The sequence below is a fragment of the Scomber japonicus genome, chromosome 14, assembly GCF_027409825.1.
Source record: "Scomber japonicus isolate fScoJap1 chromosome 14, fScoJap1.pri, whole genome shotgun sequence".
Classification (NCBI taxonomy): domain Eukaryota; kingdom Metazoa; phylum Chordata; class Actinopteri; order Scombriformes; family Scombridae; genus Scomber; species Scomber japonicus.
The window spans coordinates 5,322,874-5,337,171 of NC_070591.1; the positions used below are offsets into that span (position 1 = coordinate 5,322,874).

At 42.0% G+C, this 14,298-nt stretch overlaps 1 protein-coding gene across 1 annotated transcript in view; it reads left to right on the top strand.

The window, feature by feature from the left end:
* The window catches only part of atrnl1a (attractin-like 1a), a gene marked incomplete at its 5' end in the record, with an annotated part of 358,740 nt that overhangs the window by 160,665 nt on the left and 183,777 nt on the right, over positions 1-14,298 (top strand). The window contains 1 exon segment of the mRNA XM_053333595.1: positions 6,938-7,095. Coding sequence (XP_053189570.1) covers positions 6,938-7,095 — 158 coding nt within the window.

The following is a 14,298-nucleotide window of genomic DNA, read 5'->3' on the forward strand; positions in this document are numbered from 1 at the left end:
ATTTACCGCTGACATTTATTTGTCTAATTCAATATTTAAGGGACACTATTTGCTAAAATGTGAAATTCAAAGTAAAACATTGATGCATTTTAATATATTTAGCTTTTTTTTGCCAATATTTAGGTTTCAAAATGAGTTTTTTTAGACACATACAAAACTTGTGGATCCATTTGTTTGAAGATTATTCTTATTTAAAGGTAGAGAGTCATGCAATTTACAGGCGTTTCCATGGAGACGGGGGCTTAAAATATGTTAAAAACCTCAAAAAGTGGGAGTGTTTCATACTGTAGATGAACTGTCAACTTTTAGACATGCATACAAAACTTATGGATCCATTTGTTTGATAATTATTATTATCAATTGTACATTACAGGCGTTTCCATGGAGACGGGGGCTGAAAATATGTTAAAAACCTCAAAAACTTCCTTCCTTCCTTCTGTGCTTCTGTCCTTCCTTCCTTCCTTCATTCCTTCCTGCTGTCCTTCCTTCCTTCCTTCCTTCCTTCCTTCCTTCTGTCTTTCTTTCCTTCCTTCCTTCCTTCATTCCTCCCTTCTGTCCTTCCTTCCTTCATTCCTTCCATCCTTCTGTCCTTCCTTCCTTCCTTCTGTCCCTCCTTCCCTCCTTCCCTCCTTCCTTCCTTCCTTCCTTTCTTCCTTCCCTCCTTCCTTCCTTCCTTCCTTCCTTCACTCCTTCCTTCTGTCCTTCCTTCCTTCCTTCTGTCATTCCTTCAATCCTTCTGTCCTTCCTTCCTTCCATCTTTCCTTCCTGTCTTCTCTTCCTCCCTTCCTTCCTTCCATCTGTCCTTCCTTCCTTCCTTCCATCTGTCCTTTGTTTCTTTCTTTCTTAGTTTCGTTCCACCCTGTCTTGTCTTCCATCCATCTGTCTTTCACTCCTTCCTCCCTTTCTTGCTTTCATATTTCCCTCCTGTCTTCTGGACATGGACCGGCCCACGTAAGATCAAATTGGGCTGTATTTGAAGATGAGTTGGTGTGTGTATGTGTGTGTGTGTGTGTGTGTGTGTGTGTGTGTGTGTGTGTGTGTGTGTGTGTGTGTGTGTGTGTGTGTGTGTGTGTGTGTGTGTGTGTGTGTGTGTGTCTCTCATTGTACTGGCTTCTGCAGTGTTTTTAAACTGGGAAGAACCAATTTAAGGTGTGTGTTGACATTGGAGGCGTTCAGGTACAGTGTTGAGCGTAGGTCATCCAAGTTCTGGAAACTCTCTGAGCACACAATGACTGTAGTTAGTAGTTATGTGTGTAAAACTTTGGAAAAATAGACTTGAAGTTACGATTATGCTTTGGGATGCATCTCAGACGTACGTGAGATGGATGAATTAAAAACACAGCTGAGATAGTTTCAGTGTCTGGTGTTAGAGTCACAAGGGAGTGAAGTTTTCCATCTTTTGTGATCTCAACTTATTATATCTCCTAAACTCACGTAGACTTTTCCTTTTGTTAATCTAACCATCTTTCATTTTTACTCCCAATTCAGTTTCAGTCCAGATTAATTATGTTGAATATCTCAAAGTAGAGATGGGCCATTTGGACCAAACTTCTAAATGTGTAATTTAATATTGCAACAGCGATGTGGCATATTGTGTTATAGAAATTCAGTTTAAAGAAAAATACAAAAAAATAGACCTAAAATCCTAAAATCTTAATTCATTGTCACATTAATCAAAGTATATCTGATGAAATACAACTGAGGACTAGATTCTCCATCCTCACAGTTGAGCTCTTCAGCGGTAAACTTTGTCATTTATTTGTCTAATTCAATATTTCAGGGACACTATTTGCTAAAATGTGAAATTCAAAGTAAAACATGGCTCCATTTTAATATATTTATCTCATTTTGCCAATATTTAGGTTTCAAAATGAGTTTTTTTAGACACATACAAAACTTGTCGATCCATTTGTTTGAAGATTATTCTTATTTAAAGGTAGAGGGTCATGCAAATTACAGGCGTTTCCATGGAGACGGGGGCTTAAAATATGTTAAAAACCTCCAAAAATGGGAGTGTTTCATAGATGAACTGTCAACTTTTAGACATGCATACAAAACTTATGGATCCATTTGTTTGATAATTATTATTATTAATTGTACATTACAGGCGTTTCCATGGAGACGGGGGCTGAAAATATGTTAAAAACCTCAAAAACTTCTGTCCTTCCTTCCTTCCTTCATTCCTTCCTGCTGTCCTTCCTTCCTTCCTTCCTTCCTTCTGTCTTTCTTTCCTTCCTTCCTTCCTTCATTCCTTCCTTCTGTCCTTCCTTCCTTCATTCCTTCCATCCTTCTGTCCTTCCTTCCTTCCTTCCTTCTGTCCCTCCTTCCCTCCTTCCTTCCTTTCTTCCTTCCCTCCTTCCTTCCTTCCTTCACTCCTTCCTTCTGTCCTTCCTTCCTTCCTTCTGTCATTCCTTCAATCCTTCTGTCATTCCTTCCTTCTGTCATTCCTTCAATCCTTCTGTCCTTCCTTCCTTCCTTCTTTCCTTCCTTCCTTCATTCTTTCCTTCCTTCCCTATGTATTCAGTAAAATGTTAAATATTAAACAATGAGGAAAAAACCTCTAAGTAAAATCTTAAAGGTTGTAGATTACAGGCGTTTCCATGGAGACGGGGGCTGAAAATACCTCAAAAACCTCAGAAACTGGGAGTGCTCTGAACTCTCTTCTCTACTCTGTTATTTCCTCATTTTATTTCCATTTCTCTTTGTTTTGTCCGGCCTCATATTGACTAAAGCCAGGCTTCTCTTACGATCGCCAAAACATCTTTTCTTTTTTTCTTTTTTCTTTTTTTTTTAAGCTTGTTCCCATCTGGATCCACTCCCAGCTGCGTTTCTGTAACAATGGGCTTGTTTTGTCTTCACTGCACATGTTTGATTAATTACATCACTTTCAGCTGCAGGTGGACATCCTGTATGAAGGAGTGATTTTATAGCAAACATATTGATCTGATTTAAATGAGGTGGGTTAGAGAGTCTTAATGTCAGTTTTGATTAGTTTCCGGTTGGGTTCCAGCCCTGGATGGGAATAGATGTTTTTGGCAGAAAGCAGAATTAGACTAAAGACACCAGACTGAGAAATGACCTGAAACCACAAAGGTGAGATGTTAGGAATTTAAAATGAATTTCAGACTCAAGGAAGGAAGGAAGTTAAGACAGATGGAAGGATGGAAGGAAGTTAGGAATGAAGGAAGGAAGGACAGAAAGATGGAAAGAAGGAAGGAAGGAAAGACAGATGGAAGGAAGGAAGTATGGATGGAAGGAAGTTAGGAAGGAAGGAAGGAAAAATGGAAGGCAGCAAGGAAGGACAGAAAGATGGAAGGATGGAAGTATGGATGGAAGGAAGGAAAAAAGGAAGGTAGGAAGGAAGGAAAGATGGAAGGCAGGAAGGAAAGACAGATGGAAGGAAGGAAGAGAAGACAGGAAAGAAAAACAAAAAGACAGATGGAAGGAAGGAAGAAAAGACAGATGGATGGTAGGAAGGAAGGATGGAAGGAAGGAAGGAAGGAAGGATGGATGGATGGATGGATGAAGGAAAGACAGATGGAAGGAAAGAAGGAAGGAAGGAAGAAAGGAAGGAAGGAAGGAGGGAGGGAGGGAAGGAAGGAAGGAAGGAAAGACAGATGGAAGGGAAGACAGATGGAAGGAAAGAAGGAAACACGGATGGATGGAAGGAAGGAAAGATGGATGGAAGGAAGGAAGGAAGGAAGGAAGGAAGGAAGGAAGGAAGGAAGGAATCCTGTATGAAGGAGTGATTTTCTAGCAAACATGTTGATATGATTTAAATGAGGTGGGTTAGAGAGTCTTAATGTCAGTTGTGATTAGTTTCCGGTTGGGTTCCAGCCCTGGATGGGAATAGATGTTTTTGGCAGAAAGCAGAATTAGACTAAAGACACCAGACTGAGAAATGACCTGAAACCACAAAGGTGAGATGTTGGGAATTTAAAATGAATGTCAGACTCAAGGAAGGAAGGAAGTTAAGACAGATGGAAGGATGGAAGGAAAGAAGGAATGAAGGATGGATGGAAGGACAGAAAGATGAAAGGATGGAAGGAAGGAAGTTAGGAATGAAGGAAGGAAGGACAGACAAATGGAAAGAAGGACGGAAGGAAAGACAGATGGGAGGAAGGATGGAAGTATGGATGGAAGGAAGTTAGGAAGGAAGGACAGAAAAATGGAAGGCAGCACGGAAGGACAGAAAGATGGAAGGATGGAAGGAAGGAAAGACAGATGGAAGAAAGGAAGAAAAGACAGATGGATGGTAGGATGGAAGGATGGAAGGAAGGAAATACAGATGGATGGAAGGAAGGAAGGAAGGAAAGACAGATGGAAGGAAAGACAGATGGATAGAAGGAAGGAAGGAAGGAAGGAAGGATGGATGGATGAAGGAAAGTAAGATGGAAGGATGGAAGGAAGGAAGGATGGAAGGAAGGAAAGACAGACAGATGGATGGAAGGATGGATGGAAGGAAGGAAGGAAGGAAGGAAAGACAGATGGAAGGAAAGACAGATGGATGGAAGGAAGGAAGGAAGGATGGATGGATGGATGGAAGGAAAGACAGACAGATGGATGGAAGGAAGGAAGGAAGGAAGGAAGGAAGGATGGATGGAAGGAAGGAAGGAATCCTGTATGAAGGAGTGATTTTATAGCAAACATATTGATATGATTTAAATGAGGTGGGTTAGAGAGTCTTAATGTCAGTTTTGATTAGTTTCCGGTTGGGTTCCAGCCCTGGATGGGAAGAGATGTTTTTGGCAGAAAGCAGAATTAGACTAAAGACACCAGACTGAGAAATGACCTGAAACCACAAAGGTGAAATGTTGGGAATTTAAAATGAATGTCAGACTCAAGAGTTTTCCCAGTTATTCATCTAAGACTCCTCACGAAGCCCCGTAAAGCCTCCGAACTGATATGATGGAAGGAAGGAAGGAAGGAATGATGGAAGGAAGGAAGGAAGGAAGGAATGATGGAAGGAAGGAAAGAAGGAAGGAAGGAAAGATGGAAGGCACGAAGGAAAGACAGATGGAAGGAAAGAAGGGAGGAAGGATGGATGGAAAGACAGATGGAAGGATGGAAGGAAAGAAGGAATGAAGGATGGGTGGAAGGACAGAAAGATGGAAGGATGGAAGGAAGGAAGTTAGGAATGAAGGAAGGAAGGACAGACAGATGGAAAGAAGGAAGGAAGGAAAGACAGATGGAAGGATGGAAGGAAAGAAGGAATGAAGGATGGATGGAAGGAAGGATGGAAGAAAAGACAGATGGAAGGAAGGAAGGTTTGAAGGAAGGAAGGAAGTATGGATGGAAGAAAAGACAGATGGAAGGAAGGAAGGAAAGCAGGAAGGAAAGACAGATGGATGGTAGGAAGGAAGGATGGAAGGAAGGAAGGAAGGAAGGATGGATGAAGGAAAGACAGATGGAAGGAAAGAAGGAAGGAAGGAAGAAAGGAAGGAAGGAAGGAAGGAGGGAGGGAGGGAAGGAAGGAAGGAAAGACAGATGGAAGGGAAGACAGATGGAAGGAAAGAAGGAAACACGGATGGATGGAAGGAAGGAAAGAAAGAAGGAAGGAAGGAAGGAAGGATGGATGGATGGATGAAGGAAAGTAAGATGGAAGGAAGGAAGGAAGGAAGGAAGGATGGAAGGATGGATGGATGGAAGGAAGGAAGGAATCCTGTATGAAGGAGTGATTTTATAGCAAACATATTGATATGATTTAAATGAGGTGGGTTAGAGAGTCTTAATGTCAGTTGTGATTAGTTTCCGGTTGGGTTCCAGCCCTGGATGGGAAGAGATGTTTTTGGCAGAAAGCAGAATTAGACTAAAGACACCAGACTGAGAAATGACCTGAAACCACAAAGGTGAGATGTTGGGAATTTAAAATGAATGTCAGACTCAAGAGTTTTCCCAGTTATTCATCAAAGACTCCTCACGAAGCCTCGCGAAGCCCCGTAAAGCCTCCGATACTAGAAAGACGAGCATTGTTTCAGTCCACCTTAAATGGATCAGGCCTCAGTGATCAATGTGAAGAGACTCATTCAAGTTAAGGTGAGACCTTGATCACCAAATTAGATAGGAAGGAAGGAAGGAAGGGAGAAAGGAAGGAAGGAAGGGTGGAAGGAAGGAAGGAATGAAGGAAGGAAGGGAGGAAGGAAGGAAGGACAGAAAGATGGGAGGAAGGAAGGAAGGATGGAAGGAAGGAAGACAGGAAAGAAAAACAAAAAGAAAGAAATAATGACAGATGGAAGGAAGAAAGAAAGAAAGGAAGGAAGAAAGAAAGAAAGAAAGAAAGGAAGGAAGGAAAGGCAGATGATGGAAGGAAAGGCAGATGATGGAAGGAAAGACAGAAGGAATGAAGGAAGAAATGAAGGAAAGATGGAAGGATGGATGAAGGAAAGAAGGAAGGAAAGACAGAAGATAGGAAGGACAGAAAGATGGAAGGAAGGAAGAGAAGACAGAAACGCAAAACAAAGGAAGGAAGGAGTGTAAGACAGATGGAAGGAAGAATGAAAAGATGGAAAGAAAAGAACACAGGAAGGAAAGTGGGCCGGATTGGACTCCTCAGCGGGCTGATTCTGGCCCACGGGCCGCATGTTTGACACCCCTGCTTTCATACTGTTTGGATCAAAATGTGACACGTTTTTTTTTTTTTTTTTACATTTAACAACTTTAAAAACAATCCAGATGTTTTTCTTTTACTCTGAAATCTGATTACTTTTTTTTAAAGTCGCTCAAACAGCACAAAAAATGAATGGAAAATTAGGTATAGACACTTTTTAAGAGGAATTCAAACTGTGAGGGTAGAATATGATCAGCAATCTGTCGTTGATCTACAGATATTTATTCATGTTTGTTTTGCATAATATGTAAAAAAAAGAAAAAAGAAAAAAAAAGAAAAGGAAAATAATCAGTATATTTAATAAAGTGCCTTGTGCCTCGTCTCTCCCAGCTGGAACCATCTCAGGAGAGGAGATGCCGATCATAGCGAGAACCAACATCAAAGAGCATCGAGACAGTTTCTCCTGTGAGAAGTTCAACTTCAGACTCCATCACAACATCACCTTCTACGTCTACGTGTCCAACTTCAGCTGGCCCATCAAGATCCAGGTAAGCAGCTCAGAGAGGTCCAGAGAGATCCAAAGGGAAGGAAAGGAGAGAGGGAAGGAAACAGCTGCTGGGTGATTTTTTATTATTATAAAGTCAAATTTTCTTCATTCCATCTGTCCTTCCTTCCTTCTGTCCTTCCTTCCTTCCTTCCTTCTGTCCTTCCTTCCTTCCTTCCTTCCTTCCTTCCTTCCTCCCTCTCTCCCTTATTTCCTTCCTTCCATCCTTCCTTCCTTCCTTCCTTCCTTCCTTCCTTCCTTTCTTCATTAATTCCTTCCTTCATTCCTTCTGTTCTTCCTTCCATCTGTCCTTCCTTCTTTTGTTCCTTTCAACTTTCCTTCCTTCCTTCCTTCTGTCCTTCCTTAATTTTGTCCTTCTTTCCTCTCTTCTGTCCTTCCTTCCTCCTTTCTGTCCTTCCCCCTTCCATCCTTCCCTCCCCCCTTCCATCCTTCCTTCCTTCCTTCCTTCTGTCCTGCCTTCCTTCCTTCCTCCCTCCTTTATGTCCTTCCTTCCTCACATCCTTCCTTCATCATTCCAACATTCCTTATTTCCTTCCTTCATTAATTCCTTCCTTCCTTCCTTCATTCATTCCTTCAATGAGGTAAAGTCCCCTGGACTAGATGGACTAATTGTTTTCATCGCTATTGGCAACCACTAGTAAAACCCAGAGAGGATTTATAGAGTCAGATCAATAAACAGAGAGAAAGTTTGAGTGTTGAATGAATTCCTCTGACAGAAGACACGTTTGGCTCCTACGAGTGTGTCCTTGTTTTAATCAGAGGAAACAACAGAAGCTCACCTTCCTTCCTTCCTACCTTCTGTCCTTCCTTCCTTCCTTGTTTTAATTAGAGGAAACAACAGAAGCGCTCCTTCCTTCCTTCCTTCCTTCCTTCCTTCCTTCCTTGTTTTAATTAGAGGAAACAACAGAAGCTCAAGTTCACATTCAGGATCGTTCATGCAGAGAAAAGTTCTACTGTTGAATGGATCAGAGGCTCAAACTGTCTGAACAGGAACTGAACTATGGATCAAATAATACATGAACAAAACCTATGATGAGCAGGGAAGGGAAGGTTACTATGGAGATGTAATAGATTACTAGTTACTTTATTTAAAATGTAATAAGTAATGTAACTATTTTAATTACTTAAATCAAAGTTTCTGATTTACTAATCAATGTTTTCATCTGTAAGGGTAAATGTTCCCTCCTTCTGTCCTTCCTTCCTTCCTTCCTTTCTTCCTTCCATCTTTCTGTCCTTCCTTACTTCCTCCCTCATATCATCCATCCATCCTTCCTTCCTTCCTTCCTTCCTTCCTTCTGTCTTTCTTTCCTTCCTTCCTTCATTCTGTCATTCCTTCCTTCCTTCTGTCCTCCTTCCTTCCTTTGTTTCTTCCTTCCTTCCTTCCTTCCCTCTGTCCTTCATTCCTTCCTTCTTTCCTTCATGTTGTCCTTCCTTCCTTCCTTCCTCCCTTCTGTCCTTCCTTCCTTCATTCCTTCTATCATTCCATCCTTCCTTCCTTCCTTCAAGTTACATAACAAACATTAGCAGTATATTTTAAAAAATGAGCAGCAATGATGAAGTGACACGACTATGACGATGACGATGACGATGATGATGATGGTGATGATGGTGATGGTGATGATGTCATTATTATAGTAGCAGATGATAAATTCTTCTTGAAGGATTTTAATCTGAGAGAAGTTGTCAGACTGATTTGAAGCCTGGAAAGAAGCTTCACTGTTGGATTGACTATTAATCTTTGTCATTTTTCACTTTTTCCTCTATAACTTCTGCAAACTCATCCCACTGGGAAAATGCTCTCTAGTAAATTACTTGTGTCCTTAATTTATTTATTTTATAATTTTAACACATGCATTTATTATTCCTGTCCTCACACTAGTAAATGAATCTTATTTTGGGATGTTACTTACAATTACAATATCTCCACTGTTAACCCTCCTGTTGTACTCAAGTCGAGGAAGAAGGAAGGTAAGGAGGGAAGCAGGAAGAAGGAAGGAAAGGAAGAAGGAGGGAGGAAGAAGGAAGGAAAGGAGGGAGGGAGGAAGGAAGGAAAAAGGAAGGACAGGAGGAAGGAAGGGATGAAGAAGGAAGGAAAGGAGGGAGGGAGGGAGGGTAGAAGGAAGGAAGGAAGGGAGGAAGAAAAAAGGAAATGAAGAAAGAAGGAAATGAGGAAGGGAGGAAGGAAGGACAGGACGAAGGAAGGAAGGATGGAAGGAAATAAGGAGGGAGGAAGGGAGGACAGACAGAAGGAATGAAAGAGAGAAGGTAGGGAGGAAGGAAGGGATGAAGGGAGGAAAGAAGGAACAGTCAAAACAGACAGGGTCAATTTGACCCAGGAGGACGACACTCATTCACACACATTTATACTCTGATGACTAACATTCACACACACACACACACACACACACACACACACACACACACACACACACACACACACACACACACACACACACACACACACACACAGCCATCAGGAGTGATTTGTGGTTAAGTGTATTATTACCCGAGGACACATCAACATGCAGACAGGAGGAGCCAGGAATCAAACCGCTGATCTCCTGATTGGAGCCTCCCCAAAAATAAATGAAACCATTTATGGGAACAAGTGGAGATGAAACAGTTTAGCTCGGCGCCAAAGGCTCCGCTGTAAGAACCTCTCTGGATGAAGGAGCAGCATGCTAACTTTAAAACAGGGAGGGCAATGCAGATAAATATTTAATTCCAGTTTAACCAGTTTAACTCTGAACCAGAAAGGTGGAGGCAAAGCTTTACCAGACTTTATTTATATAGTATATTTCATACAGGATAGTGTAGTTCAACATGCTTTGATTGACAAGCTGATTAATTAAATTAAAAGACAAAAATTGATTTGATGCATGCAAGAGGAATAAAATAAGTAAAAATAAATACACAATTAAACATGTAAAATAATTAAATACATACGTTAAATATGAGAAAGGGTTGATTTATTAAAAGTTAGAGCAAGTTAAAATAGATTCAAAAGACAAAAGAAAAGTAAAATGACATAAAAGCAGAACTAAAACTAGATTAAAAAGATATTAAAAGACAAAATAAACAGACAAAAAAATGATTAGAAGATAAAACTTATAGAATGATAATAATAAGAACCGGCTGTGATTGGTGTGTAACTACGACTTCTGCATGATCTAACCAGACGGGGAGCTCCGGTCCTCTGAAATGAAGCCAACGTGGAAGTAACTTAGAGCTGCATTCTATCAAAAGGCCACCAGGGGGCAACCGTCTCTATACAAGTCAATGGAGAATTCACCAACTTCTCACTTGATTTCTAACCTCAGTAAACGTTTTCAAAATGTGTTTATGGTCTCAATCGCTAGTTTAAAGCCTTCTTCAATGCAGTATGATGTTCATTTGGGACATTTTGGCCTCCCTGATTTTATATGTGATGATAAAGCAGGGTATGCATTAGGGCGTGGCTACGTCCTGATTGACAGGTTGATTGACCAATGTCCTCCAGATCCAGCCCTCGCAACCATAGCAACCTCCCCGCTCCGCTCATGGCCCCGCCTCATGCCCATATAAGTAGAATCTGTGTTTTTATTTTTCCCAGCATGCACCTGAAATTTTCAAGATGGCGCTGCCCAGATTTGAAACTATTGGCTTCCGAGCAGCAGTCCACAAACCAATGGGTGACGTCACGGATGTTACGTCCATTTCTTTTATACAGTCTGTGGAAATAACACAATGCTTCATTTATACCACATCATCTACTGTAGCTGAGTAAGTCAGCTTAGGTGTTTGGGATGAATGAGGTAAAGTACAGCTGCATCATCATCATCATCACCATCACCATCATCATCATCATCACCACCATCATCATCATCATCTCTAGACGCAGTCGTTGACGTACATCCCTGGCAGGAAATTGAGCATAAACCATTCTGAAGATTGTTTTGGCGAATCTGCCATCGCATTTAATGATCTTTGAGTTTTCCAATGTCTCTCCATCAATTATACAGCGCCGGATTAAATCTGCAGGCGGCAGACACACACACACACACACACACACACACACACACACACACACACACACACACACATACTAAATATTCACGCTGCAGCCTTATGATCCATTAAATTGAAGTAGACTTTTAGTGGTGATATTTTAAGATGACTGTCATGCGGAGGGTGCAGGGTTTTTTTTTTCTGAACGCTCCCCCACTCCTCTGTCATGAGAAGTGACAGAACAGGGGAAAAAATGAGGGGAGAGTGAAGACAGACAAAGCTGGCTGGTTAACTGATGTTGAACTTGAGACTATAGTACAGTGTTGAGAAAATGGAGCTTGGCCTAATTGACAGATTGAGGGAGACGGATGAATAAAGACACTAAGCAGAGGATGAATGGATGGACTGATGGATGAAAGGATGATGAAGGGCTATACAGTTGATTTAACTTCATTTCCTGTTACAAAAAAAGAGTCAAATTAACCCTCCTGTTGTCCTCGAGTCAAGGAAGGAAGGGAGGAAGGAAGGGATGAAGAAGGAAGGAAAGGAGGGAGGGATGAAGGAAGGAAGGGAGGAAGAAAGAAGGAAGGAAAGGAGGGAGGGAGGAAGGAAATGAGGAAGGAGGGAAGGAAGAAAGGAAGGAAAGAAGGAAGGAAGGACAGCTGGAAGGAAGGGATGAAGAAGGAAAGAAAGAAGGGAGGGAGGAAGGAAGGAAGGGATGAATAAAGAAGGAAGGAAAGCAAGCAGGGAGGAAGGAAGGAAGGACAGGAGGAAGGAAGGAAATGAGGGAGGGAGGAAGGAAGGAAATGAGGGAGGGAGGAAAGGAGGGCTGGAGGAAGGAAGGAAGGAAGGACAGGAGGAAGAAAGAAGGAAATGAGTAAGGAAGGTAGGAGGGAGGAAACAAGGAAAGGAGGGAGGAAAGAAAGGAAAAGAGGAAGGGAGGAAGGAAGGAAAGAAGGACAGAGGAAGGAAGGGATGAAGAAGGAACAGTCAAAACAGACACGAAGGTTAAAGAAACCTATAATCGTTCATATTATTTATCTTTTTATGTTTTTATCATCGTATTCCATGAGGAGACTCGAGGGTAATGTGGATCGGTGCTGTGCCAAAACACTCGTGCCTTAAAGGACGGGATTATTAAGACTTTGTGATTATTGACTAAACTTAATTAAACTATTGCAAACTATTGCAGCATTTTTTCCCAAAAGGTGTCTTTAAAGTTTGTGTAAAGTAAGAATAAATATGTGTTCTGAGTTTGACATACCACAGAAAAGTGTGTTGTTAACCACCCTGCCAAATTTGAATGATTAAAAAAAAATCACCAAATATATGAAATTAGGCTTCAAAGTTGTGTAAAAATCAGCCTCTTTCTCTGCTCCCAAACGCTGAAGCCCCGCCCCCTACCAAGTGTCACCTGTCAATCAAAGTCAAGCAAGCCAGATAAGGCCCGCTGAGGGGTGCGATCCGGCCCACTTGCCATCGAGTGCTCCTTCCTTCAATCTGTCCTTCCTACCTTCCTTTTTTCCTTCCTTCCATCTGTCCTTCCTTCCTTTCTTCTTTCATTCCTTCCTTCCATCTGTCCTTCCTTTCTTTCTTCCTTCTGTCCTTCCTTCTATCAGTCCTTCCTTTCTTCCTTCTGTCCTTCCTTCCTTTCTTCCTGTCTCACTTCCTTCCTTCCATCTGTCCTTCCATTCTTCCTTCTGTCCTTCCTTCCTTTCTTTCTTCTGTCCTTCCTTCCTACTGTCCTTCCTTCCTTTCTTCCTGTCTCCCTTCCTTCCTTCCATCTGTTCTTCCTTCCTTTCTTCCTGTCTCGCATCCTTCCTTCCATCTGTCCTTCCTTTCTTCCTTCTGTCCTTCCTTCCATTCTTCCTTCCTTTCTTCCTGTCTCCCTTCCTTCCTTCCATCTGTCCTTCCTTTCTTCCTTCTGTCCTTCCTTCCATTCTTCCTTCTGTCCTTCCTTCCATTCTTCCTTCTGTCGTTCCTTCCTTTCTTCCTGTCTCCCTTCCTTCCTTCCATCTGTCCGTCCTTTCTTCCTTCTGTCCTTCCTTCCATTCTTCCTTCTGTCCTTTCTTCCTGTCTCCCTTCCTTCCTTCTGTCTTTCCTTCCTTCCCTTCTTATTTCCTTCCTTCCTTTCTTCCTTACTTCCCTCCATCTTTTTAATGATCCGGCCCACATGAGATCAAATTGGTCTGTATGTGGCCCTTGAATGAAAATGTTTTAGATGCAACAAAAACTAAAACCTTGACCTTCCTGCTGCAGACTATCAAATACTATCTAATACCACTCTATCTAATTTGGTGAATCATCGGCCCTTTTTAGATTTGACTAGAAACATCATTTAGTAACATAATCTCAATCAGCTCGGCTTTATCACGGTTGATGTTGTTCTATATAAATGTATAAATGTCGGCGTTTATTGCTCCTCCGCCTCGTTACGGCTCGTTTGTCCATCGATCGTTCTCCTCATATGCATTTCCCCCCATTGATGGTACATTCATTATTAGAGCGCCATATATCTGCCGGTGGAAAGGCGATATGATAATTACCACGATGAGTCCTATCTCGCTCGCCATGTCAGACGAGCGTGAGCGAAAGACGAGAAGCACTCGGCGTCCGGGCCTCGTGACCTCGGTGGCTTCCGATGGCAGGACAAGGCGAGGATGAGAGATTGTCCCGAGGATTGGTAATGACCCAGTCTGATGTATTTGATCTAATAGACCTGCACACACACACATACACACGCGCACACACACACACACACACACGCATGCTGAGACACACACACACACACACACACACACACATACACACACACACACACACACACACACACACACACGCATGCTGAGACACACATACACACATACATGCATGCTGAGACACACACACGCATACACACATACATGCATGCTGAGACACGCTGAGACACACACATTCACACATACATGCATGCTGAGACACACACACACACATGCATGCTAAGACACACACACACACACACACACACACACACGCATGCACGCTTAGACACACACATACATGCATACTGAGACACACACACATACACACATACATGCATGCTGAGACACACACATACACACATACATGCACGCTTAGACACACACACATACACACATACATGCATGCTGAGACACACACATACATGCTGAGACACACGCACACACACACACACACACAC